Source organism: Kazachstania africana, chromosome 4, assembly GCF_000304475.1.
Source record: "Kazachstania africana CBS 2517 chromosome 4, complete genome".
Classification (NCBI taxonomy): domain Eukaryota; kingdom Fungi; phylum Ascomycota; class Saccharomycetes; order Saccharomycetales; family Saccharomycetaceae; genus Kazachstania; species Kazachstania africana.
The window spans coordinates 858,230-883,947 of NC_018943.1; the positions used below are offsets into that span (position 1 = coordinate 858,230).

A 25,718-nucleotide genomic window follows, 5' to 3' on the forward strand; every position below is an offset into this window, starting at 1 on the left:
CAATTATTCTTAAATGTATTTAAGGTTTATTAGCATCTCCTTACCGAAGTACCTATGAAAGACTGTTAGCCTTTCAATTGGACCTTGTAATCTAGAATTCGTAGTAATGCCTTTAAAGGATAAACAGGTGCTAAGCTCATTGAGAATATAATATTAGCAGCATCGCCTTTACTAAGTTTTTCAACATAAAGATTTATATCTGAGGTCGTGAGTCTTTTGAAGCTGCCTTGGTTACTAGAATATACTGACTTCATTGCACCACAAATAGCTTTTCGTTGGCCAACTGTGGCGGGTTCCTGTCTCCATCTGGTGAATTTTGTAAAATTCTTTATTTTACCTTCAGAAGCGGCACTGAGAGTTTTTATTACCTCATTAACCTTGCCTGAAATATTGAGTAGATCGCCGTCTTTTATGAGTTCCCTTGGTATAAACTTACCAGGGATCTCATATCGTAAATGTTTAGGGACCAAACGACACAATTTTAATGTGTAGAATGTGGATTTGTTCTCATCCTTTTCCTTGGATAATCTTAAATGGCTCTCGTTATGTAAGGGAAATGCCCAAGCATTTGTTGAATATTTGACCCAGGGATATTCTGATTTCAAAATGAACTTTACTTCCTTTGCTGTCGTTGACGATTTTGAATAATCACTCGTACCACCGTCAGGCTTAGAAATTTTGCAGAATTCAGCGAAACTTCCAAAGGTCGTTAATGTTAGTTCCAAGGAATTCATAGCTTGTAGAGATTTCTTGAAGTCTTCATAAGCTTTTTGAGTCTTTTCGATTTCTAGTTTCTTCTTTTCATATAATAGCTGACTTTTACGTTCCATCTCTTTTTTTATCTCGTTCAAATCATCCAATGTAGCATCATCCAAATCTCCTTCAAAATTTGTTATTCCTGTTAGGGTCGGAATTGATATTATACCCACATTAGATGCACCTACAAAGTCAATGATATGGCAATATGCCTTTGAATGATGAAGGCGCAGTCCACGACCTATCATTTGAACCATAAGTGACCTAGATTTAGTTGGTCTGCAAAGAAGAAGACAATCAATATTTGGCATATCTGTACCTTCGGTAAATATACCACAGTTCATCAGCACTTCAATTTTACCCTCTCGGAATTCTTGGATAATCGCATCTCTATGATGTTCTTTTGTATCAGAGGTGACATATTCTGCTTTTACTCCATTTTTGATGAAAACATCATGCAAAGATTTGACGTGAGCAATGTCTACAGCAAATAGTAAAGTAGATCGTAGATTATCTTTTTCACGTTTATGTAAATATGATTTTAACACAATTTTATTGACTTCTTCAGTATTCATTACCTTAGATAGACTGTCCAGCTTAAAGTCTACATTTGAGGATAATGTTTCCACCTTGGATAAATCTACATCAACATTTACTGTCGTAAATTTCCCCTCACATAACCATTTTTCGTCAATCATTTTTAAGATCCCACGATGATATACGATTTCATCTATAACAGTTGACAAAGCTTTGTTGTCTGCCCTTTCAAATGTAGCACTAAACCCAATTACAGGAATTTTAGAACCTGCTGTGTTGGCCCCAAAATGACTCAAGATCTTGATATAAGAATTCGCTACAGCATGGTGTGCCTCATCGACAATTATCAAATCAATATTATTATTCTTGTACTTATCGAGTCTCCTGACAAGTGACTGAATAGACGCAATAACAATATCGGATTCTTCAATCGAGCAATGGAACTTGCCCATTTCCAACTGCACGCGCGCTTGTGGGAAGAACTTTTGGATGGTACCGGAGGCTTGTAGAGCCAGTTCTCTCCTATGTACTAGCACTAAGGCCTTGTAATCGGGTTTATTACTGGCTTCCTTCAATTGCTGAATCAGATTCGAAAAAATAACAGTCTTTCCTCCACCTGTAGCTAATGAAACACCTATCCTGGTTGTCCCATTTTTGATAGATTGAATGCATGAGTTTATTGCATCTTGTTGATAATCGCGAAGGGCCAAGGTAGATTGCTGTCTTACACAACTAGCCACAACACTAAATTGCCTAAACAAACATCTTCGCATCTACTAGCAATTAGATAAATCTTGGATGGAGATAGTCGTTTTGAGAGGCTCATTATGCATTTGTTAAAGTACGATCGATATTATACACATTCGCGTAATGTATTTACTACCGATTGAAAAACATGAGGCGTCACATAACGGATAGTTACATACACTCTCGCCTAATAGTACTTTAACTGAGGACGTTGTTTGAAAATATGGTGAGGGGCAGCTTTGCCACTCTTCCCATATTCGTACAGCGTTTGAGTTTATATTGAATGCATCTCGTAATAGACTACTATATGTCTATATCATCATCCCGTAACACACCTTGTGTGTCAACATTTCAATGCCCAATCTGGTACGCCATTTGGATGTTGGAACAAATGTTCCTTTCCTGAGAGCGCGATTGAGCATTCCATAAGGACTGGTGTCACTAAGCTATTTATTCATAGATGCTTGGGTAGTATTCTTTGAAGTCCGAATTAGAAACGGTACATTTTGCAATGTTCCAGATGGTTTATTCATGAAAATATTATTTAAATAAATGTTTGATGTATATTATAAAAAGAACCTTCGAGAAGAGGGATGCACATGATCAATACTTGTGTAGCACGAATAGGGCCACAATTGAAAAAAGAATAGAGCCAGCGGTAAGTGACAGGTCATACATGCTGTTTGAACTATCATTTTCTTCATCCAGGTGCTGATTCAGAGAACCAACTTTTTTGAAATATTTGACATCAGTAGTACCATCCATAGCCGCCGTGTCGGTCTTTGAATTCTGCTCTAGTAGGGAAGTTAAAATCTTGTTGGTCGCAACCTTCTTTCCAAGATCTTCGGTACTATCAGGTAAAATATTTTGGACACTAGCAAAAAAGTCAGTAATCAAAATATCCTTTGGGTCTCTTTCCATCAAATCAGTCCTTACACCAACGTGTGAGTGTACTTTTTCGAACGTGTAAGAATCAACCAAATCCTGTAACGTTAAATTTGAGCTCTTTTCTATTTGTTCCATAAACTCCAAAGTGTAATACGTAAATCTGTCAATGACTGCAACACCGATTTCGACGTCAGAATGATGGGAATAAGAACTTTCGTCTAGTTCACTTGAACCTACGGCCAAAATGTTTGGAGAATAGAACTTGGAATACATCGTATTTGCTTGACATGTGTCTATCATGAAAAAAATCTCATTATACCTCTTCTTTTCGTGCATCTGAGCAAATGCATCTGCTATATCTTCTGAGGCAATCTCTTCAGCGTCTTGGAACTTCAAAAAATCATCACCGCCATGGCCAGTCATGTAGATAAAAATGTTTGAATTTTCATCAGTTAACAATCTCTTTGATTTTGGCTGATCTTCTGACCATCTATCTGTCAATAGCCTTATGAAATTTTCTACGGTTACTTCATAACCTCTATAATCTACCTCGACAGATTCACCATAGAGATCAATAGCGTGATCCTTGTTATTGAAAACACTACCAGGAAATAAGTTTCTTGAATTACAAGCGACGTCATCACTTAACATCAGAATAATCTGTGAATCGGGTATACCTAATCTTTTAACTGTTCTGTACATACTTAATACATTTGCCATATGTCTATAGTTAAACCAAAATCTTGAAGTTGAAACTAATACGGCCCAATTATTGGTATGCTCTGCACTCACAGTTGCGAGCATTTGTAGAACAAACAGAAACACTACTGACCAAATACGCATGGTTTTATAGATGTAATATCGGGGTGATTTATGTTTCTTGCTAAACGGTTTCTAGGTGTTATGAGGCCTTTTAATTATAGTAATGGAATCTGTAGTGTCCCTCTCGTGATTTGTTTTAATATTTCATCTCTTAATATGATCGACATTTTCTTAGTCAACTTAACCACTAAACAAATAAATTTGATAATGCGCTTAGCACAACCCAGACATCACATTATAAGAGATTTCACTATAAGAGTATATTAAACCTTCTATTTATTTGTGGTAAATGAATCAATGTATATATGAGTAGTATGAATGTTGTTTTCAATTAATCATTTTCCTTTTCTAGCAGTACTGAACTGTTCTTGAGTCCTGCGTCTTCAATAGTCATATCCAGCTTGTCTATGAGGTTCTCTCTACCATGATCACTCAAAAGAAACTTGCAGTCTTTGAATTCCTCCAGTTCGTGCTTAATAAACTGATAAATGGTGCGTACAGTATCTTCTGAAGCATTAAACCTTCTAACAATTCTTTTGCCGTCTCCTGTGCGTATTTGTATTCTGGTGGTGATGCCTGGTTTATTCGGGGGTTCTGAATGTGTTGCAGGTACAATCGAGTCAAATGGGTCCAGTTCTACTTGTTCATCTTCTTCATTAGTATGATGTTCTTCAAGAACAGCAGATTTGTCAGGCGAGACCCCAAGAGATTCTCTGATAGCGAATTCCATTTGTTGTTCCTCAGTTAATTCTGTTGGATCCAACTCTGGGGTAGGTTCTTTTATTGTTGGGTTTACTGAATTTGGATCCAAGGAAAATTCTTCCAGAAACTTATTGACCTCGGTTATGAACTCTATTGGTGTGGGCACAGAACGATTCCATTGTTTTAATCGTTCTCCCGTTATAGAGTCAAGAATTGCAATATGAGGTAAATCGTTCTTATCTTTAACACCATAGAAGTTCAGATATGGTTTAGCATTCGTAGATTCAAATTGATATTGTAAAAAAACAAAGGACTTTCTGATCAAATGTTTAACGTCTCTAGAGGCCCAAAGGTCCCTATTCAATTGTTGGCATTGAAAGATCCCCGTATCCTGAATATTTATCATGATCCATTTTTTAGAGTCTCTAGCCTTCGCTCTTGCTTCATCTAATGATATTCTTGACATTACATCAAAGGGAGGTCTGAACAATTTTGCCAACTTTTCTTCTTTGGTCAAAGTTCTTGGTCTTCTAACCATTCTATTCACCTCCTGTACGTTCCCATCTTCGTCCAACTCCACAACCGTCTCTTCAGCATACTCATAATCTGATTCTGAATCTCCACTGTTGGAAAAATCCGAATAATCACCCTCTAGATGCTGATTGAAAACGCCTCTTGGTCTGGAATGATCAAACATGTCATCAGCATTGCGAGTCAAAGGGTTAAAACTTCCTCCAATCCCGCCATATGTCCCATGAAAAACGTGCGTATCTGTCAAAGTCTCGTGTCTAGCTTCATCGGGAGGCCTGACATATTCCTCCTGTGATTCTTGGTATGCTTCATTCTGTAATCTTTCGGCCATTTCAGAGTCAGCAGTACTGTTATGAATATGACTGTCACTAGTTTGTAAGCTGCTGCCATGCTCAAAAAATAATGAAATTGCAATGTCTAAATTGCCATCAGCCATTTCAATGAATTGTCTGGCAACGTTGGAGTCCTCAGTACTCGTAATCGCCATAAAATTGTCTATCTGTTCCTGTGACATTTTGTTTCTAATATGTATAGCTATTCTTCTACTATTCTCTCATATACACTGAGCCTCTATATGTTGTTGTGAATAAGTCGCTATAGTTGTCTAATATGCATCACCATAACCCACACTGTAAATAGTCATATATTTATTATAGTGGAACGAAATTTTGAGAGATGCGCTCATTACCCGGAAATACACCTTTTTAAGGAATATTTACAACATGTATGTCACATTCTATATGGTGTTTATTATTTGATGTTACTACTGCTGACTAGTTGTAATTGATCGGTATACATCCAATTGAATCACGGTATCTTATACTTAACGTGGTCGGTGTTTCTTGATTTTATTTGGGCTAAGCTATTTTTCACAGTGTTATCGAACTTCCGAAAGAATTGAATCATTGGTTAAAAGCAGATTAACGTCAATTTTATAGTATCAAAGAGCAAACTTGTCGAGCCTCAAGAACCGTCTAAGTATGTCAGCAAGAGATCAGAGGTCACTCATTCAAAGACACAGAGGGAAACTTGTATTTACCCTCACAATGGTCTCTGGTTTTGTTATGACAACTTCTATGCTTATTTACTGCCTCAAGACTTGGCTAGTGAGACAACAGAGACGATTCAACGAGGAACGGTTTATAAAGGAGCAGATCAAACGGAGGTTTCAAATTACTCAGGAGGATTCTCTCATAACAGTTTATGAGTTGCTACCAGTGGTATCCATGGTATTGAATGATAATGACATGGATTTAAATGGTATATTTGGCGCTTTAAAGGAGAAGAAAAATTACAACGGTAATAGTGATACCATGAGTTATAGTACTGCTACCGCTGTGGGATCAGATGTTCCAGCTACAAAGACTAAAGCAGAACTATGGAGCGATTTGAAAGTAAAGAGTTTAATTAAAGTCGTGACGACGTCTTATGTGATGTCTTCGCTACTATTACTGGCCAAGCTGCAATTGAACATGTTAACAAGACGGGAGTATCTTGATACAGCGCTACGCTCTCAGAGGATTGAGAATCAGAAGTCAAATAACTCGAGTTTTCTGCAATGGGTTACGTCTACAATCATATCAAGCGTACGAATCAGTGATAATGATCTAGAGGATGACACTAATAAAGTCGATCAAGTTACATATATCAACGAACAAGCATTTTTATCTCTCTCATGGTGGCTATTAAATCGTGGCTGGTTGAAATATCGTTCAATCGTCGAGAGAGAAATTGATGCTCAATTTAAGGATCTTGGGCCTAAGGATGTATTGACTTTGAAAGAATTCAGTACAAAACTCAATGAAGTTTTCTACAAGATAAATTTAGAAACTTTGGATGGTTTATCTAATATACTTTTACCGGAAGAAAAATTGGAATCTTTCGTATTGCAGCAAACGCTGGACAGTGGTTCTTTCAATGTCCTTGCCAATGGGCAGAATATAGTGCTGAAAAGATTAATAAACGAAACCCAGAATTATTTGAAAAGCAATGTTTCCAAAATCATAATGGAACAACTAATAAATGAGTCATTTCAATACATAATGAACTCAACAGAAGACAAGATTAAGTCCAAGAAGAAAGAAAGTGATGGTAAAAATCAAATAGCACTCATTTCAATATGCCTAAAAGATGTGTGTAATGAAATGCTTGTGAACGGTAACCTTTCCATCAACAATGCATATCTGAATCAATTGAATGCAATCAACGAGCTGAATGATCTATGTGTCAGTGTTTATAGTAATTTCATGCTCTAATATATGCCCCATATATACTTCTAATAACATATTCCCAGTGGTCTTACTAATAGAAAGTCGTATTATTGGTACGGGTAACGTTTCCGATAATATTTTGTGTTGATGGAAAAAGCTAATAAGTGAAGAATCACTGGTAATGGGAGGATACCGACCCAGATTTGTTAGTAAAGATTTGAAGGAATAGTGATTCAAGACATGTCTAAGAGTCAATCGGTCGTACTAGTTAGTGGAGAAGGTGAGAAATTTACTGTTGATCGTAAGATTGCAGAACGTTCATTATTATTGAAAAATTATTTAAATGATATGCATGACAATGCATTACATGATTCAGATGAAGATGATTCGGATGAGGATTTAGATAAAGATGAAGATGAAGAAATTGTCATGCCTGTGCCTAATGTGAGGTCTTCTGTTCTTCAAAAAGTTATAGAATGGGCTGAACATCACAAGGATTCAGTATTCCCTGATGAGGAGGATGATGATTCAAGAAAATCCGCTCCTGTAGATTCCTGGGATCGCGAGTTCTTGAAAGTAGACCAAGAAATGTTATATGAAATCATTCTCGCAGCAAATTACTTAAATATTAAGCCTTTATTGGATGCTGGTTGCAAGATTGTAGCTGAAATGATTAGAGGGAGGTCACCTGAAGAGATCAGAAGAACTTTTAATATTGTCAATGATTTCACCCCAGAGGAAGAGGCTGCAATTAGACGTGAGAATGAATGGGCCGAAGATCGTTAACTCGGTTCACGTTTCATCAGTTTTTGTAAATATATAGGTTCATAGCAAGAGAAAAAACATCCGTTTGATATCACTAAACAATTCTGCGGTGGTGCTATATCCTCCTTTTCAGATATACCCAAATATTTCAAGAAATTGCGAATGTCTTACCCAATATAAAGGATTGAACTTTTCCCTCGGGTACCAGCAGGTATTTAGTAGATGGTCAGAGTTCAATAAACTTGTAGGTGTTTTCGGCGAATACGATCAGGGCTGCTATCATTATTGTGATTCACTTCAAACCTATCGCTATTCAGTGAACCTGAGTATTTCACAGGGAAGCATTTTCTGTATGATTCACCATTTGTCATAGTACTAAGAAAACCAGTTAATTCGCCATCTCAGTAGCCCTATAACTACGTATATATTTTACTGAAGGTGAAGTTAACTTCATCGTCCCTAAATCTCAAGACTGGCATGCAAATGACAGCAATTCAATCTCTTGCAAAAGATCCTCTCCTACAATCCTAGTCCACCATAGCACTGCTAAATCGTGTCAAAATATCTGCTCATTCTTCTCAACCAAACCTCGCAGCATCATTCGATCTCTCAATGGCCTCGAGGATTGACAAATCTCTCGAAGATTCAAAGTTAGCTTAACGTTACAAAAAAGTGCATTTATAAACATTTCATGTTAATATTGTTTTGCCCGAAAGGAAAATTTTGTTACAAAACAGAATTATTTGAATTTGACAAATTTTGAGATATAATCAATAGAGCCTCACAATCAAGGATTACCATAACAATAGGAGCATACTCATTGTGGTTTGCGTTTCAACTTTTAATCAGTCAACTTTTTTTAGTTCTTATCCTGTTTCCATCCGTGTATTGTATAAAGATTGTTTACGAAACCTCCCATTGTGATATTATAATAATAGTTGCACATGGAAAATGAGCAAAAGAAAAGTTAGATCATTGAGTGAAAATGGACTGTTATCCAAATTGAAGCTGAGGCAGAAGAGAAATAAGTCTAAAGGCAGCCCTTCCAGTTCAGATAAAAACAATACTACAGTATCTAGATCATCCCTATCGACAAAGAAGTCAAGTAAAAATCGGAAGGAGGTTGCAAAGAGAAGAATATTGAGTGATCTTCCAGCTAACGCCTCTAGTTCGAATCATATCGAGCTTCCTGAAATTGTGTCAATCAAGAGTGCTGGAAGAGGTAAAAGTACGATAAGTTCCGATGGTATTGAGGACACTGAAAGTGAAGCTGAATTGTCTTTTAAACCAAGACGATCCTTACAAAACTCGACTGGTGGTATCAAGAGGAAGACAGGGCATCATGGTTACTTTAACATTCCTGTTACACTGGACAATCAATCGACTAAGAGTAAAGTTGCCTCTCGACAGAGGAGTGAAGACGCTTCTACTAAAGATGTTGCACATTTGAACATTCAGCGGACTCCGTCCACTATAGATAAGAGTGTGGGTAGTCCATCGACGAGTATTTTCGGTACAATCATGTCCATTGCACATAATGCAGTTTCTCATGTGCCAAAAATTACAGTCAATGAATCCAATGGGTTAGACAAACAATTTTCCACAGGAAGCGATGAAGACTCCCATATTGTAGCAAATAGTACACTCTCAGACATCAATGATGCTAATAATGATACAGTGCTCCATTCAACTCTTCCGACAAGAAGCGCATCCTTTTTGAGGCATTTGGATCATTTATTGTCAGTTAGTAATCAGTCACCATCAGGTCAATTTTCAACGACATCTGAGGCGGAAACAAATCAATATAGTGCAACTAATGTTAGTGCACCCACAATGACAGAATCCAAAGTTTCAATCGATGATTTAGCCTCAGTTTCCTCGCAGCTTCCTCAAAGTCCTGTTACTAAAGTCAAATTCCAATCAGTTTCTACGCAGCCTCCTGCTGTCACAACCTTGGGTAACGGTAACCTTTCTTTAGACATATTTGGAAACGGCTCTAATGTGGATGACTCTTCCATAAACGATGAAGCCTTATCTTCAAGAAAAAATACAATTATTTCAAGTAATCATCATTTAAATTCTTTACTCAGCTTACAGGAAAAAGATCATAGTAAATTATCATTGGCGGATCGTATTGAAGGAGATGATGTAAAGACCAAAAGTATCTTAGAGTCAAAGGGAAACCGTACTTTGGAGAATGTCTTAACTAGTTCTCGGGCCAGAAGTAAGACGCTTCCTGTAAACCAAAAAGTAATAATAAAGAATCAAGATGACAAAAGAAATTCTAGATATTCGTCAGTTTCTAATGATGAGGCATTAGATATGGAAAACCGTGCAAACGAAAGAAAAAGTAGAAGCATGTCAAAGAATATTCTCAATAGAAGATCATTTTCACCGACTAATTTGGGCCTAAAAGTCATTCCCAACATTTCCTTCAGAAATTCTATTTCCAAGACCAGAAACAGCAATGAACAAGGCACTAATATTCCATCAATTAGTTTCGTGACTAGTAACAATAACGTCAGCACCAATGCAGCTGCCTTAAATAATGATGATGCCTCAAGAAGTGCCACAGATACTATTTTATCTGACGGCCTAGATCGAGATATAGATATTGATGATGAAAGTTTTACAGAATTAGAAGGAATTGAATATGCTAGTGAAAAGAAGAATGCAGAATTTCATAACCTATTTAAAGACACCGGGTTGGGTCCAAATGAAAAACTTATAATTGACCATAGTTGTGCCTTATCAAGAGATATCCTTCTGCAAGGTCGGATGTATATCTCAAACCAGCATATATGCTTCTACTCAAATATATTAGGTTGGGTCAGTACTGTATTTATACCATTCAAGGAAATCGTCCAGATTGAGAAAAAGACTACAGCTGGTATTTTCCCAAATGGTATCGTTATCGACACATTGCATACGAAGTATATTTTCGCTTCATTTATTTCAAGAGATTCCACTTTTGATTTGATTACGGACGTTTGGAATCAAATTATTTTAGGGAAGAGTTTTAAAAGTCGTGATAATGGTGACTTCCAAGGAGGCTATTCGAGTGATAGTGATATCAGTAATCTAAGTGAATTTTATGACGATATTGATAATAACGACTCTGATACCGAAATGACGAGTAGTGATGATCTAGATGATGATGGCTTTTCAGCACTTCCTGCTTCTAAAAATTCTAAATCAAGTGCTGGCGCAAAATTTGGTCCTTCCAAACATGCACCAACAGAGGCAAATTACAAACTTAAGGATAAGGAGAAGCTTGTCAGTGAAACGATTATCGACGCCCCATTGGGTACTGTGGCGCACATACTCTATGGAGACGACACGACTATGTTATATGATATAATAACTGCTCAAAAAAATTTTGATATTTCCTCTCTTTCTCCTTTGATTGGCAGTAACACTAGAGTCTTTACCTATTATAAGCCTATCAGTTTTGGTTTTGGTCCTAGTAAAACTAAATGTCATATATCAGAAACACTAGAACATTATGATTTAAATGAATATGTTGAGGTAAGTCAAGTTTCAAGAACTCCAGATGTACCCTCGGGTGGATCTTTTAGCATCAACACTTCAACTGTTTTGACTTGGGATAAGAATAATACAACAAAAGTGACTGTATATTTTTTGGTGAACTGGACGGCTAAAAGTTGGATAAAGGGTGCTATCGAAAAGGCATCTTATGACGGGGTCATTGACACCACCAAAGTGATGAATAATGAAATTTCAACTTTTGTAAAGGAGAAAAGGGTTGAATGGAAGCCAAGTAAGGAAGGCTCTGTTAAGGGACCTGCAAAGCAGAATCATGAAGAAGAGTATGAATCAACAGGATTACCAACGTTGGGACCAGCTGTTCATGCTCCAACAAAGGTGCCTTTTAAGAAAGAAAAGGATGATGTTATTATCCAACCTGGAACCAATATTGCTGCTCCTCTTGGTACAGTTTTCCAATTACTGTACGGTGATGATACTTCTTTCATGAGAAAGGTTCTAGAGAATCAGGATAATGTTGATATCTCAGAAATACCAAAATTTATTAATAATGAAAGGTCTTTTAACTACATTAAAAACCTAAATGCCTCAATAGGCCCTAAGCAAACAAAGTGTATTGTAACTGAGAAGATCGAACATTTGGATACAAATGATTACATCGCTGTTAGGAATATAACTAAATCACCGGATGTGCCTTATGGAAATAGCTTTTCTGTTCACACGAGAACTTATCTATCCTGGGCCGAAGATAATTCCACAAATATGATGGTAGTAAGTAATATACCATGGACTGGAAAGTCTATTCTAAGAGGACCTATCGAAAGAGGAACAATTGAAGGCCAAAAAGTTGCTAATGGAAAAATTCTTGGGCAGATAAAAGACGTGATTGCTAACTCTTATTCAATGAAGAAAAAAACTACAAAGAAACGTCAGAGCAAAGCTAAAACTAATAAAGTAAAGGCTCTGGAAGTCTCTACTCGTCAGGATGCTGAGGTCACCCAAGCTTCTTCTATTTCCCCAATCTTGGACATTATTGGAGTTGACTCCATAAAAAAAGTTTTTGCTGTATTCTTCTCTCTCTTTCTTTTATTCATGCTTTATAGATTCATATTCCATTCGAGTAGGGGACCAAACGTTGAAATTATTAGACCTGGAAGGGTTGTCATAGATGGTAATGAATACAATTATGTTCCTAACATCAAAACTCTATATCAAGTTTACGAAGATGATGTTAGGAAAAATAAGAATAGTAAAGAGAATTTACCAAACATAGTTACTGAAACAGAGGATGTAATTTGGGACTGGTTGGATAATCGCGGTGATGGATTACTCAAACACAGCCGGTTATTCCCTAAAGAAGAAACATCTGCCGCAAATGTTAAATCACGTAGGATTCAGCAGCTGATTGATTCTATACAAATAACAGAAATGCAGCTTGATGAGATGAAAAAAATGTTAGCATCTATAGGAGAGCAAAGTTGACGGTCTTACAATGCCCGTAGACATTTGTAGTATTTGATATGTTATCACGAATTTATTGTATTTCTTTTAATTATTAAATTTATATAACTTTGAAAATAAATTACTAGAAATGAACTCATTTATTATCTACACCTAGCATGTCAACATCACTGGACATATCTTCAGAAAGGCTGACGCTGGCAGTTTTTGATGCATCATTTTTCTCTGGAGTATCAGCAGTATTTAGTATTATTGATTCCTCCATTTCATTTCTATTTCTTTTCCTCAGCATGCTATGTTTCTCATCAGTAGATCCACTTGTATTGTTACAAGAGACAAATTCTATTTTTTCTGGATGTGTTGTCGGATCTTGTTCAGTAGAATTGTTTCCAAGAACTCTAGGGGACAAATTAGTTTGAGGATATCCATCTCTATCCATTTCGATATCATTTTTCTCTGAATTCTCAGAGGAATATTCTTTGCTGTCAGCAACAACAGAATGTTCTGTAGCTGAGGTATCTAGTTCTCTTTTTGATGAATTCAAGATCAGCTCATGGGCTTCTGTAAGATGAGCGTTCAATACCCCCTTGAACCTCTCAAGAGAGTTCATACTTGTATTATCGAGAGTTTCATTTTCTAATATATCTTCTATATGCTCTGCTGCTTCCTTCAACAAAGCATAATGACATTTTGATGTAACATAAAATGTCTGAATATTCGTCACAATCATTTTTTTTATCTCTTTCTTTTCTATTTGGTTAAAAATCTTTAATATATCCAATAAGAAGCCAATTTGTACACTATCTTGTGAGCTTTCTTCATCTGTTCGATTGACAACCTTTCTAGGGTCGGTCCAAAAGATTAGCTGCTGTAAAATAATATTAGGCTTCAGCATCGCGCTTTTATCCACCTTTTCATCATCAGAACTTTGTAGCTCGTCCCATAATATGCATAGTCTCATAAGTACGTCAGCTGCAACTCTAGCCATTCTGACCTGATGTGTTGGATGAGAGAAGCAGTACACTGGAATACAGAAAGCAAAAGCCTGTATTAGAGCCTCATTGGAAGAGTTTACTGGGGAAAAATAGGATAGTACTAAAGTTTCAAAGAGATCATCATCAGTGAAGATATCACCTAAGAAGAGTTTACACAATCCTTCGGCTGCAATTACTTGGCATTCTGGCAAGTTGTTATTTTTCAACACTTTGTAAAAAATCTTATGCAATGAGATAGAATCAACCTTATTCTCACCGTCTACCACAGCGTTTTCATGCACAGAGAAAATGTCTACAATTGCCTGTAAAGCAATATGTTTCAACGAAGCATTGCCTTTTGAAACACACATACCTAGAATATACATGTTCTCGATTGCTAGTTGAATATCCAGCAGACAACAAAGCCCTAAATTTCTAACACCCAATTCTCTGACATCAGGCTCTGTACTTCTTACCGCAGGTATAATGAGGGTATCTATAAGCGACGATATCATTATACTTTGTTCTAAGGAAGCATCGACTAGTTCCAACATTGCCGCAGACCTTGTTAAACATAATACAATAGTTTCTGCTCTAGCTTCTCTCTCATTAGGAAGCCTTTTCAATTGATTGTTAGTATTTTCTTCGCCATTAGCCAAATTTTCTACAGCAGAATGAAAAGATGCAATATCATCTTCTTCATCTTCATCTTCATGGCTTTTCTTTGTCGTTTTCTCTTCTTCCTCTTGCTTCTCAATGTCATCATCTCTCAAGTCATTTATAATTTCCACTGCCATTGTTACAAAATCTCTTTCATTAATTGACAACGTCTTCAAAACTTCGTGACCTATCCTTATTAGAGACTTCGAGAGGTCAACAAGATGCAGCATATTTCTAATAACGTTTAGCATAGAACGTCTGCCCACCTCATCACTATAGTCGTATTTATTTGCAGTAACCAGAATCTGTTCTATGATAAATTCCAAATGCTCTTTTTCTATGTCTGGCAAAGCACTAGTATCACAATGAAATCGTTTCTCTAAATAAAAATTCAAAATGTTCGATAATTTAGAAGCCTCAGGGAACGTATCATCTAAGATTTCTGTCAAAGTATTTTCATTGCAATAGATGTAAAATGAACGGAAGATAAAGGCAATTTCAACGGTAAACTGATTCCAGACATCATCAGGAAATTTAATCTTGGTTAAAATATCTGGTCTAATCTTGAAAAGTGTCTCGAGAGCTTTGATACTACCGTTAGATTTTGCGATATCAAGATTTTCCAATAATTCAATAAGATCACCATCCAGAAGGTTAACCCAGTGATAAGAAATTAATTTTTCGCATGCTTTTCTTACAGGTTCTTCTCTGTCATTGAGCCCCCATTCTATTAATTGGTCTAAAATCCTGGTATCTAAATCAGTAAAACATTTTTTATTCATTGATTTTAACACCTTTGAATAAATCAGTCTTCTATTGATTGGATTAACGTCGCGCGATCTCTCCAGGATATGCGGCCTGGTACTTTTATTATTCACGATGTTGAGCATAGCTGCACGCCTAACTTCAGCAGATGGATCATTCTGAATCAATCTCATTAACGTTTGTGTAGCCTCATTATCGGCGCTTTCGCTATTATCATCTTGAAATTTGGTCAAACAGAATACAGCTTGAATCCTAACAGAAGCTTCTTTGTCAAATATCCTCCTGCTTAGAGACCACATCAGTAGATTATACAAATCTTCGTCGATCTCGCCCAAGTTGTCCATGATTATCACTAGTAATTGTAACACTCTGTATCGTACATTTTTATCCTTACTTTCTACACCCCTCAAAATGTGTCTAATGAAGCAGTCAACAAATTTATTGAACATATTCTCGTGTTGAGACAAACTTTCATGATTATTCTTCCTCATAATTTCAATCTCTCGGTCTAATGATGCTATGAACGTAGCAGTCAATTTGACGATTCGATCACCTATAACTTCCGATTTCTTCAACGGTAGAACTCTAGTTACTATCTTATTGAACCAGTAATTGAAAGCATCTTCATACCCTTGGCTGAGTGCTTTGCCCTGTATCTTCTTCAAAACAGCAACGTGTTTCCTGTGGCCTGCATAAGTTAACTGAGCTTGCTGGAAAACATGCGCAATAGAATTGAAAATCTTGTTATGCACATCATCTTCACCGACGCTATCGGTATTAGCACTGTACTGCATGTGGTCTACAGTAGCCATTCTCGACAATTACCCACGTTTGGATCCCTTCTCAACTAATCCACTCATTCTTGATCTTAATCTCTTAAATGTAAACAAAACGAATTTTAATAATATCGCCCATATTGTCCGAGGGGACCCGACACTACTCGGACAGTCAGCGGTTGGAAAATTTTTATGAAAAATTTTTTGACCAAAATTGTCAATTTTTCATCTCATCTCATCTCGAAATGGTTTATAACAAGTTAGGTTGACTTGTAATAGTTCAGAGTTAGGTGTGCAAAGCAGAAGAATTTGAGAGAGATGATGGCTGATGCAAGGGATGAGAACGCCAGTATGTTGGTTCACAGGTCAAGATTCGTGGATTACACGCCGTCTAATATAACTTCAGTAGCATTCTCACATCGTTCGACGACTAAAAATGTTACACCATCGGATCTAAGACTGGCTATTGGTAGATCAAATGGTAACATTGAAATATGGAACCCAAGAAATGACTATATCCAGGAGAGAGTGCTCTTTGGTGGTGTCAACAGATCAATTGAAGGTCTTGTTTGGTGTAATGTCAGTGGTGAACCGTTGCGTCTATTCTCCATTGGTGGCTCCACTGTGATTACTGAGTGGGATCTTGCTAGTGGGTTACCTTTGAAAAATTACGACTGTAATGCCGGTGTTATCTGGTCGATAGCCATAAACGAATCTCAAGATAAGTTGGCTGTAGGTTGTGATAATGGTACTGTGGTTATAGTGGATATTTCCGGCGGGAAAGGCTTTATGGAGCACGATTTGATTCTTGTTAGACAAGAAGCAAGGATCTTATCTCTATGCTGGAACCATGACGATTTCGTTATAGGTGGTTGCTCAGACGGTAGAGTCAGAGTATGGTCTGCCAAACCAAAAGATTTGAATAGAGGTAGGCTATTAAACACTATGAAAGTCGACAAGTCCAAGAGAGAATCTACTCTCGTTTGGTCTGTTTTATATTTACCTGCATCTAACCAAATTGTATCTGGTGATTCCACAGGTTCCGTCAAATTCTGGGATTTCCAATTTTCAACATTAGTTCAATCATTTAAAACACATGAAGCAGATGTCTTGTGTTTAAGTACCGATGTAACGAACAGTATGATTTTCTCTGCAGGTGTTGATAGAAAAATTTTCCAATATAGCCACATGTCGAGTAGCAACAAGAAAAATTCCAAATCATGGATTAGTACATCAAATAGATTACTTCATGGTAATGATGTTAGAGCTTTATGCTCCTATCAATCAAAGGGAGCTGAATTTTTGATTTCAGCAGGTTTAGAAAAGACATTCGTCGTTAGTTCATTATCATCTTTTGCTGACGGAAGTTACAGAAAGATTCCATTTGTTGCACCATTTACCAAGAATGTGTTAGTCAATAAGGAACAAAGGTTAGTAGTTATGTGGAATGAGAATATTATCAAGATTTGGAAAATTGGAACAGACACTAATGATGAAAGAAATTACAGCTTAGTTTGTAAATTAACATTGAAAGATGAACAAAATATTTCTTGTTGTGCCATGTCTCCAGATGGTCAAGTATTAGTGGTTGGTAGAACGAATACTACAAAGCTGTTCCATTTACAGCCTACAGGGCAGAAATTGAAGGTTACCAAGTTAGAAAATGATTTACTACTAAAGACAGGTTCTAAACTCATCAAATTCGTTGATAATTCAAAAATTATCCTCTGTTCAATCGATGATGAAATTTTAAGAATGGATCTTGAGGCGGATGATGACGAAAGGTTTGATGAGATTGAACTACTTGAAGCACCATCTACAAAGAGTAGCATAAAAGTTCCATATCTAAATAACGTCAATAATTTGGAAGTATCAGGAACGTATGCTGTTTATTCTCGCTATTGTGGTACAGTTGATTTGATTGATTTGGCGACTAATAAAGTCAACTCGATGGTGCGTCTCACAAATTTCATAACTTCAGTACAGATAAATGAGAGTAGATCCACAGTACTTGTAGTGACCGCTGAAAATAAAATCTACGAACTTAATATCAATAAAAGCACTAATTCATTGCAAGATGAAAATGTGGATGAATCACTTTTATCTGCATGGTCCAAAAATAATACAGAAAATTTACCAAAGCAACTTCAATACTCAAAAGATAAATGTGTAGGGATATTTATTGATGGACAAGACATGAATAAGGTATGGTTCTGGGGCGCTACTTGGATTGCCAGCTTGGACTTTTCAAAAGATCTTCCGATAAGTAAGAGAAGAAAACCAAAAAAGCGTAGCCACGACAGTCTAACCATTACCGATGACAGTAATTTCATGAACTATAATGACGAGGAGGATGATATAGACATGGAATTCACTGAAAATGCAAGTATTCTACTTGATAAAGCTAATAACAACGGTGGCACTAGCAATAAGGCAAGAGACATAGGAGATAGTCAAGCTTTCTTCTTTACAGACAAATACAAACCAATTCTCTTTACTGACTCTATATCAGAAAACGAGCTAGTAATCGTCGAAAGACCAGCCTTAATGGTTACATCCCAAGAAAAATCCTACGCATTACCAAAACTGGTATTTTAAGCCATAAAAGAATCATAAAACTTACTGTTCATAGCATATTTATATACGAATATAGACGTCTTATACGGCCCAAATTAATTCTAATAGACGTATTTGTAGCATGTAGATCAGCTTTATCCGTCTTTCAATATCTATTACTTTAGCTTTTATGAATATCGCCATGCCGTAATTAAGCAAAATAAGAAATATGAAAATAAAATGGATCAGCAGCTTATTTGGAAACCAGAAATAAAAAGTGTGTAGGACATTCGACAAGCGCATACATGCAGTACCATGGAGGAGCAGATTATGACGGAGAATGAAGGTACTATCAAGCTAGATAATCTCCTATGTCCTATATGTTTTAAGAACTTTAACAACTTACAGAAATTAAATGCACATTTAGATATTGATCATGGTTTCATTGATGAGTCAGTAGGTTCGCGAACTAGTTCTCTCCCTGAATCTCGTACAGATACACGGTTACATCAGAAGAAGCAGATAAAGAGGGATCATTGGGTGAAATATGTCCCGAACAGTTCTCTATGTAGCCATTGTAATAGGCTTTTAAGTAAAAGTACAAGGCCTCTAAATTGCAGAAAATGTGGTAATATATTCTGTAAAATGCACTGCACTAATATTGTCAAACTAAATATTGACGCCAAGTATGATCCTATAAATGGTAAATGGTTTCATTGTTGTCATGACTGCTACACATCAAAGCCAGGGTATAAGGATTTCGGGGCTTCAGCCGACTTAACTGACGATTATATAAGCCTAAGGAACTCAAGAAGGGAGGATAGGAGTCTTCAGAAACTGCAATTAGAAAACAGATTGGTACACTTAGCAGATGGATTGATTAGAGTCAATAAGAAATATAAAGGGAAGCCCTATTATGCGTTCAAGCGACGAAATGATATATCCGATCTTGAGCGATCAATAACACCTTGGAAGGAGGACAAGCATGTATCTCGTTGTCACATTTGTCAGCAACCTTTCGGATTATTATCTAGAAAGCATCATTGCCGTCTATGTGGCTCTATTGTCTGTGATTCTATATCAAGACGATGTTCAAATCAGGTCTTGCTGTATTTTCTGCAGGAGGTCACTTTAGATCTTCCATATCAAGAGCACATAACAAAAAAGGAGCAGATGGAAATGCCTGATATGAGCGTAAGGCTCTGTTCAAGATGCGTAAATATCGTTTACTCCTCAAGAAAGATAGAGCAAGAAAAGAAAGAATCTCTTTCTATGTTGCTTTCGAAATATCATAGCATGAGTACTGTTGTTAAAGTAATTGAAGGCACTTTGCCGACATTTGAAGAACTTTTACAAAAAACAGAAACGACAAAAACAGAAAAAACAGTACCCAACAGTAATGATATTTTGAGTTTGGCTAAGTTGAGGGAGAAATTGCTGAGATCATTCACTACTTATACGGTTCTAACAAAACAGTTGTTGGTGATTGAACCGACAAATAGGACTGAAAAATCAATACAAGATTCGATAAAGATTGTGTCTGCGGAATTTATCAATGACAAACTTTTGCCTCTTAAAAATATACCTGCTGTCCTAAGTCCTGACAAATATGCAAAAGAGCAGTCGGATATTCCTCAAGTGAAGCAATTTTCAGAAATAATGAACAACTTGTCAGTGAAGGAAGTCAAAGCGTATCGTGAAGAATTGATGGTACTCAAGGAGCAGAGCTTTTTGATTGAATCTATGGTTGAAAATGCCAAAGCACTGAGAAAGTTTGACGAGGTAAATACGCTTTCTGCTAATCTCAAAGAGTTATCATTGAGATCATCGGAGATACAAAAATTGTTGGGGGAAAACGGTTTTGAGTAGATAGCCTCATATAAATTCCTAGGAAGGTGGGATATAGATACCATTATTCCTATAAATATTTTGCATTAAAAGTCTATTAGTGAGCACTAATTTTTTTTCTTTTAATTTTAAATGCTTAAAAGTTGCAAAATTTATTCTTTTAGAAACAAAACACTAATTTTTTTACAAAACGTTAGATATTCAGCTTCTTCCCATCTTTTAAGAAAGTCTAAATGTCACTCACATATTTTATTTAGCTTTGTTCCTTATATTCAGTATCCGAATGGGTACTCTATTCATATAGTACTAAATAAGAAGCTCTTTAATTTTATACATAATTTGCCCCATCTGTTAAAGAAACAACTTCAATATTTCTCCTACACAATCGAAATAACTTTAAACCATATTATAAACACAAAAACTAGCAATCAATGAAGAAGTACATCCAATACTCTGATTATTATTTCTCTTGCTAGTCCCTATAGAGAGAGTCTTCTGTAGATTTCGCGCAATGTTTATATCAGGCATCGAACCATGAGAAAAATAAAAACAAAAACAAAAATATACCTAGTATACTCACAATTGAAGAAAGTGGAATATAAGCAATTGGTAGTTACTTTCACATGAGAGACGTGACCGAGACTTCATTTGAAGATTTAGAAACCTCTATTTCAAGAGAACAGCCGGTACAAACGTCTTCTCGTTTGCCTCATCAACTAAGAAACATGAAATCTTATCCAACTCCGTCGACTGGTAGCTCCAATGCTACGGTCTTTTCTGATAACCTTAGAGAAAGAGTTTGGTCTAGCAACTTTTCTGATGGTGAAATTGGTGAAGAAGATGAGTATTTGGGCGACTTTATGGATTTTCATAATAAAAAGGATAATTTTGACAAAGCTATAAGAACGCACCTAAATAATAACAACACGAGTACAGCTAGAAGGCTACATTCTTCTCCCACTAGAAGAAGTCAGGAATTTGCTCAGAAATTTGACAAGCTTCTCACTGTAAGTGCTCCAAAGACGAGAGCTGGCCTCTCGAGAGAAGAAACCGGTGGAAGCTTGAGGCAACCAAAATCTATGATGAATTTACATAATCGAAGAGACATTAATAACTATATGGATATCGCTAACAATAATGACAATATGGCAGGGCTGAAGAGTAGTAAATCATATGGTAGTCTACGAAATCCTTCAAGAAATAACAATACGGTTAGATTCAAAAAATCCTTATCAAATTTGATACCATCCGCACCAGTAATCCAGGAACAAGACGAAGATAATTCGAGTGACGATTTCATGAATGATACCGTAATAGGACCTTCAACAAACAGAGAACAATTTCTGAAAAAGTTTGAAGAAGACAACCTTGAACAGGAGGATGACGCAGATTTCGCCTTTGATGAATCTGTTTTACAACCTCAATTCTTATCTAAAATTGCCATAACTCGATCAAATTCAAAGGTTTCAACTGATATGTATGAAATTGAGGACGCTGAAAACTTATTAACCCCACAACTACATAGGCAATCCAGACAGAGGGTAGTCATGGGCCCTGACACATTCAAAGATCCTCGAGTAAATAGCAGAAAGCCTTCAGGTGGATTCATACCGCCAACATCCAAAATTAAAACGATCAAGCAACAGATAGACTGTAATACACCGATAAAGAGGGGGAATATGCAGTATAACCCACGAACTATGAAATGGGAGGGAAATGAAAAGGTTTTAAGTACATTTGATGTAATGGAAGATAAACCTTTACTTATCAGGAATAAAAAATCGGATTCAAATGAACTAGAGAATGTGAAGATAAGATCAAACTCCAATAATCCAAGAGTAGTGGGGAACATGGTCTTCGACGAGAAAAATCTAAGATGGGTAAGTATTCATGAAGAGCAAGCCGACCCATTTGCTGGGGTTGATAAAATACTTAATTTACCCAAAAGGAAGAAGTCTTCGCCCTTTTTAAGATCTCAAAGTCACTCAACTACAAATAGAAGAACTGCTTCTTCGAGCCTTGCGTCCAGAAAATACAATACAATTGGTGGCAGAGGAAGCCCTACCGAGTATAATGAGGCAGATCCTGCATTCTTTGTCAATTCCAGACAGCTAGAGCATTTTTATCATGAAGAGAATAAATGGAATAAGAAAGTTGGCGCATGGTTTATTTTAGGTAATCAAGGAGAAGAGGACGATCTGTCTAAAAATATCACAATAACAAACCATGACCATAAAGAATTCATGTATGAAATAAGAAAGATGGTATTAAACTCGACAAGAAATTGATCAACTAGCAGCTTTAGCGGACTGAAACCATTGCATATGTCAGGGACAATTTACATGAGGCGTACCTGAACTTTTCAAATATTTTTTTCGCGCAAGTGAAACATTCCGAAGTCATTTTCGTGTTTATAAAACAGTTCAAAATTCTCGAGATTCTTGCCAGCTACCATTGTCATTACTGAATGCCAAGACAGACAAACAGCATCAAGATTATCTTCGAACCAGAGCATTTATGCTATACTGGAACATAGGCTACTGAAAACCAGACGTTAGGTACTTTTACGTGCACTTTAATTATGTTCTACAACGACTGGAGGCATTCTATTAACCCAAAGACTTTTGATGATGTTGATCTATACCTGTTCTTTAACTTCAGGTTCACCACCATACTAAGCTATGCATTCGGCACCTGGTTTTTCATATTTTTGAAATGTGCATCATTTGTTTCTGATATATATACATGCATCAAATTGTTGGCATTCAATACGTGGTCCAATAGTATCATTAAACCGTACCTTTCCTTCAATATATCAAGATGGCTTTTTAGTGGTTGTATCCTTGCATCGATTGTTTTACTAATTTGGGAAATTATATCCGGTATCAGAGTTTATCGTACAAGAAATATCGCACTGTGCTACATTAACAACTTTTCCAGGAACCTCTATTCTATGACAAGCTATCAAAAATTCTGCGTTCTTAATAAAATATCAGCCAAAAGCTTCTTCCAAAAGACAAGCTTTTTCGTATATTTTGAAATAAGAGACTGTATCAGGTTAATTTTTGCCGATACCCCTAGGCAAGTGATCAACGGTCTGACACTATGGTCTGTTTTGATAACAACACAGGAGGACTATGATCTTGGCGATCTTGAATCAATACAGGGTTTTGCCAATAAGATTAAGATGATTGCAGAAACAAATAAGGAAGAGGCTATTTTACTAATATTCATGTTTTTATCCTTCATCCTATGGGCATTTTTTATAACTAAATTTATTTGTGCCGTTATTTGTTCCCCATTCGTGTATTTTGCATTGATCAAAGAAGCCAAATATAGCAGTCTCAGAGAATACGTCTGTATGTCAATAAGTGACCATATCGACAATCTAATTGTAAAACAACAAAGGAAGAAACTAGGCGAGGAAAACCAAAAGGCAACCTTATTATCATATAGTGAATCTTCTATCGAGCTAAGTGACTTAGAAGCAAATGGTAGTACAGAGTACATTTTCGCTGGCTCTTATGACGATTCAAACACCTCATTTCCTACAAAGGTGCGCCCGGCTGGGATTTTTCCTGAAAATGACAGTACGAAAGATTCAGAAATTGACATCTTAGCGAAGCCAGTAAGAATAACATCAGCCATCATAGATGTCAATAGCTACAATTCTGCTCCTAATAGACCTTACATACGGAAGTTACAAAACAATAATTCACAGTATTCCATTGAGCCTTTGGAAGGTAATATAAATGGATCATCAACGTCACTGCTATACGGACAAGGAGACTCGAACAAACCATACAGACCGAAACCCCCAAACTTAAACATGGGAGGACAAAGTTATCTTGGTAACTCACAACAAACGCATATTTTCACACCCATCAAAGCATATTTCAGAGAGGAAGATAGAGATAATAATGATTATGAACGGCTCATAAAGCATAAGTACTAAGTTATACACAATAATATTTAATTGTAGTCGATATGCATTTTTTTTTTTTCAGCATAAAATTTTGACGATTGCAGCCACATATAAAGGCAAGGGGCAGCGTTTCACGAAGGCACTTTTCCCTGCAAAGCTTAATGCCGTCAGCATATACTGTATAGGCTACAAATTCACTACAGGACAGAGGATGAGATATATTTCAAGAGCCATTTTCCTGTGACATCTTTTGAATAACTATGCAAATAACAAATCGTATATACTTGAATTAATAACCAATACGCTGCTACTATAGTTGCTCTATTCAAGCAGCTGGTGATTTAACCGCATGCTATGTTCTATAACGTTATAGTAGTAAACATATTTATTTCTAAGTTCTTATATTTTCAGCGCTGGAGAAAAAAAATGTGAGGAGGAACCATCATTGTTATGGGGAGTATGTATAATTTATAATCTTACAGCAAACACGTGGTTTTAGTTCCGTTGGCGTAATGGTAACGCGTCTCCCTCCTAAGGAGAAGATTGCGGGTTCGAGTCCCGTACGGAACGGATATTTTTTTACCATTTTTTCAACTCAGATATATGAGTGAATATCTTTATAAAGGCAGCAGAAGTAATATCAGAGGTAACAATATCTGATATTCGTTTCATTTCTCGTATGACTTTATTTTTGAAGTTCCGATAATGGTGCTAAGATAATCCCATTAGTGATCTACTAAAAAAAAAAAAAAAAGAATGCGATGAGATGAGCTTCTAACCTTTTATCTGCAAAAGATATTATGAGTATGACCATAATGGGATCTGCAAGGGTTAACAAATGTGGTGTGTGCCAAAAAAATGATTCAAAATATAAATGCCCCAAATGTGCTCTAAATTATTGTTCGCTGGTGTGTTATAAGAACGAAAATGTACATCGTCATGACCAACAAGAGGAAGCAAATATTATAAAAAACAACGAGCCTAAAGAAGTACCAAAGAGTGAAATGAGGGAAGAGAAGACGCTGAAATCACCTGAGCTTGATAAGATATATGCAGGCACTCCAGAACTCAAGGAATTACTGAAGTATAATACAGTGAAATTCCATTTGCACAAAGTTTACAAAATTCTAATAAGTAATGACGGTAATTTGACAACTGAAATGAAGAATCAATTAGCTATTGATTACCTCAATACATTGAGATTTGGAGGATTGCATTATAATGAAGCTATCGAAGAGTTTTGTGAGATATTTTTACAAAAATTGGAAAAGAAGTAGAAAGATGCTAC

General features: G+C 36.4%; 12 protein-coding genes and 1 non-coding gene across 13 annotated transcripts; 9 read left to right on the forward strand and 4 right to left on the reverse strand.

Moving 5' to 3' along the window:
* Positions 1-65: 65 nt before the first annotated feature.
* IRC3 (double-stranded DNA-dependent ATPase) lies at positions 66-2,066 on the reverse strand (the record flags this gene model as incomplete). Its single annotated transcript, XM_003957170.1, has 1 exon — positions 66-2,066. One exon carries the CDS (start codon positions 2,064-2,066, stop codon positions 66-68), a length of 2,001 nt encoding a protein of 666 aa, XP_003957219.1.
* Positions 2,067-2,643: 577 nt separating this feature from the next.
* On the reverse strand, positions 2,644-3,771 carry GPI8 (GPI-anchor transamidase; the record flags this gene model as incomplete). Its single annotated transcript, XM_003957171.1, has 1 exon — positions 2,644-3,771. One exon carries the CDS (start codon positions 3,769-3,771, stop codon positions 2,644-2,646), a length of 1,128 nt encoding a protein of 375 aa, XP_003957220.1.
* Positions 3,772-4,081: 310 nt separating this feature from the next.
* On the reverse strand, positions 4,082-5,497 carry UBX5 (DNA protein crosslink repair co-factor UBX5; the record flags this gene model as incomplete). Its single annotated transcript, XM_003957172.1, has 1 exon — positions 4,082-5,497. The coding sequence occupies one exon, from the start codon at positions 5,495-5,497 to the stop codon at positions 4,082-4,084; it is 1,416 nt and encodes a 471-aa protein (XP_003957221.1).
* Positions 5,498-5,963: 466 nt separating this feature from the next.
* PEX3 (Pex3p) lies at positions 5,964-7,238 on the forward strand (the record flags this gene model as incomplete). Its single annotated transcript, XM_003957173.1, has 1 exon — positions 5,964-7,238. The coding sequence occupies one exon, from the start codon at positions 5,964-5,966 to the stop codon at positions 7,236-7,238; it is 1,275 nt and encodes a 424-aa protein (XP_003957222.1).
* Positions 7,239-7,433: 195 nt separating this feature from the next.
* On the forward strand, positions 7,434-7,979 carry SKP1 (SCF ubiquitin ligase subunit SKP1; the record flags this gene model as incomplete). Its single annotated transcript, XM_003957174.1, has 1 exon — positions 7,434-7,979. The coding sequence occupies one exon, from the start codon at positions 7,434-7,436 to the stop codon at positions 7,977-7,979; it is 546 nt and encodes a 181-aa protein (XP_003957223.1).
* A 930-nt stretch (positions 7,980-8,909) lies between these two features.
* Positions 8,910-12,947, forward strand: YSP2 (Ysp2p; the record flags this gene model as incomplete). Its single annotated transcript, XM_003957175.1, has 1 exon — positions 8,910-12,947. The coding sequence occupies one exon, from the start codon at positions 8,910-8,912 to the stop codon at positions 12,945-12,947; it is 4,038 nt and encodes a 1,345-aa protein (XP_003957224.1).
* Positions 12,948-13,062: 115 nt separating this feature from the next.
* On the reverse strand, positions 13,063-16,119 carry YCG1 (condensin subunit YCG1; the record flags this gene model as incomplete). Its single annotated transcript, XM_003957176.1, has 1 exon — positions 13,063-16,119. One exon carries the CDS (start codon positions 16,117-16,119, stop codon positions 13,063-13,065), a length of 3,057 nt encoding a protein of 1,018 aa, XP_003957225.1.
* A 300-nt stretch (positions 16,120-16,419) lies between these two features.
* Positions 16,420-18,699, forward strand: UTP4 (small subunit rRNA maturation protein UTP4; the record flags this gene model as incomplete). The annotated part of the gene is made up of 1 exon (XM_003957177.1): positions 16,420-18,699. The coding sequence occupies one exon, from the start codon at positions 16,420-16,422 to the stop codon at positions 18,697-18,699; it is 2,280 nt and encodes a 759-aa protein (XP_003957226.1).
* A 288-nt stretch (positions 18,700-18,987) lies between these two features.
* Positions 18,988-20,526, forward strand: PEP7 (phosphatidylinositol-3-phosphate binding protein; the record flags this gene model as incomplete). Its single annotated transcript, XM_003957178.1, has 1 exon — positions 18,988-20,526. The coding sequence occupies one exon, from the start codon at positions 18,988-18,990 to the stop codon at positions 20,524-20,526; it is 1,539 nt and encodes a 512-aa protein (XP_003957227.1).
* A 602-nt stretch (positions 20,527-21,128) lies between these two features.
* BFA1 (Bfa1p) lies at positions 21,129-22,793 on the forward strand (the record flags this gene model as incomplete). Its single annotated transcript, XM_003957179.1, has 1 exon — positions 21,129-22,793. One exon carries the CDS (start codon positions 21,129-21,131, stop codon positions 22,791-22,793), a length of 1,665 nt encoding a protein of 554 aa, XP_003957228.1.
* Positions 22,794-23,086: 293 nt separating this feature from the next.
* On the forward strand, positions 23,087-24,460 carry KCH1 (Kch1p; the record flags this gene model as incomplete). Its single annotated transcript, XM_003957180.1, has 1 exon — positions 23,087-24,460. The coding sequence occupies one exon, from the start codon at positions 23,087-23,089 to the stop codon at positions 24,458-24,460; it is 1,374 nt and encodes a 457-aa protein (XP_003957229.1).
* Positions 24,461-24,928: 468 nt separating this feature from the next.
* On the forward strand, positions 24,929-25,000 carry KAFR0Dtrna4R. Its single transcript has one exon. It is a non-coding gene; the product is annotated as a tRNA-Arg (tRNA).
* Positions 25,001-25,245: 245 nt separating this feature from the next.
* Positions 25,246-25,707, forward strand: HIT1 (Hit1p; the record flags this gene model as incomplete). Its single annotated transcript, XM_003957181.1, has 1 exon — positions 25,246-25,707. The coding sequence occupies one exon, from the start codon at positions 25,246-25,248 to the stop codon at positions 25,705-25,707; it is 462 nt and encodes a 153-aa protein (XP_003957230.1).
* Between the last annotated feature and the right edge of the window lie 11 nt (positions 25,708-25,718).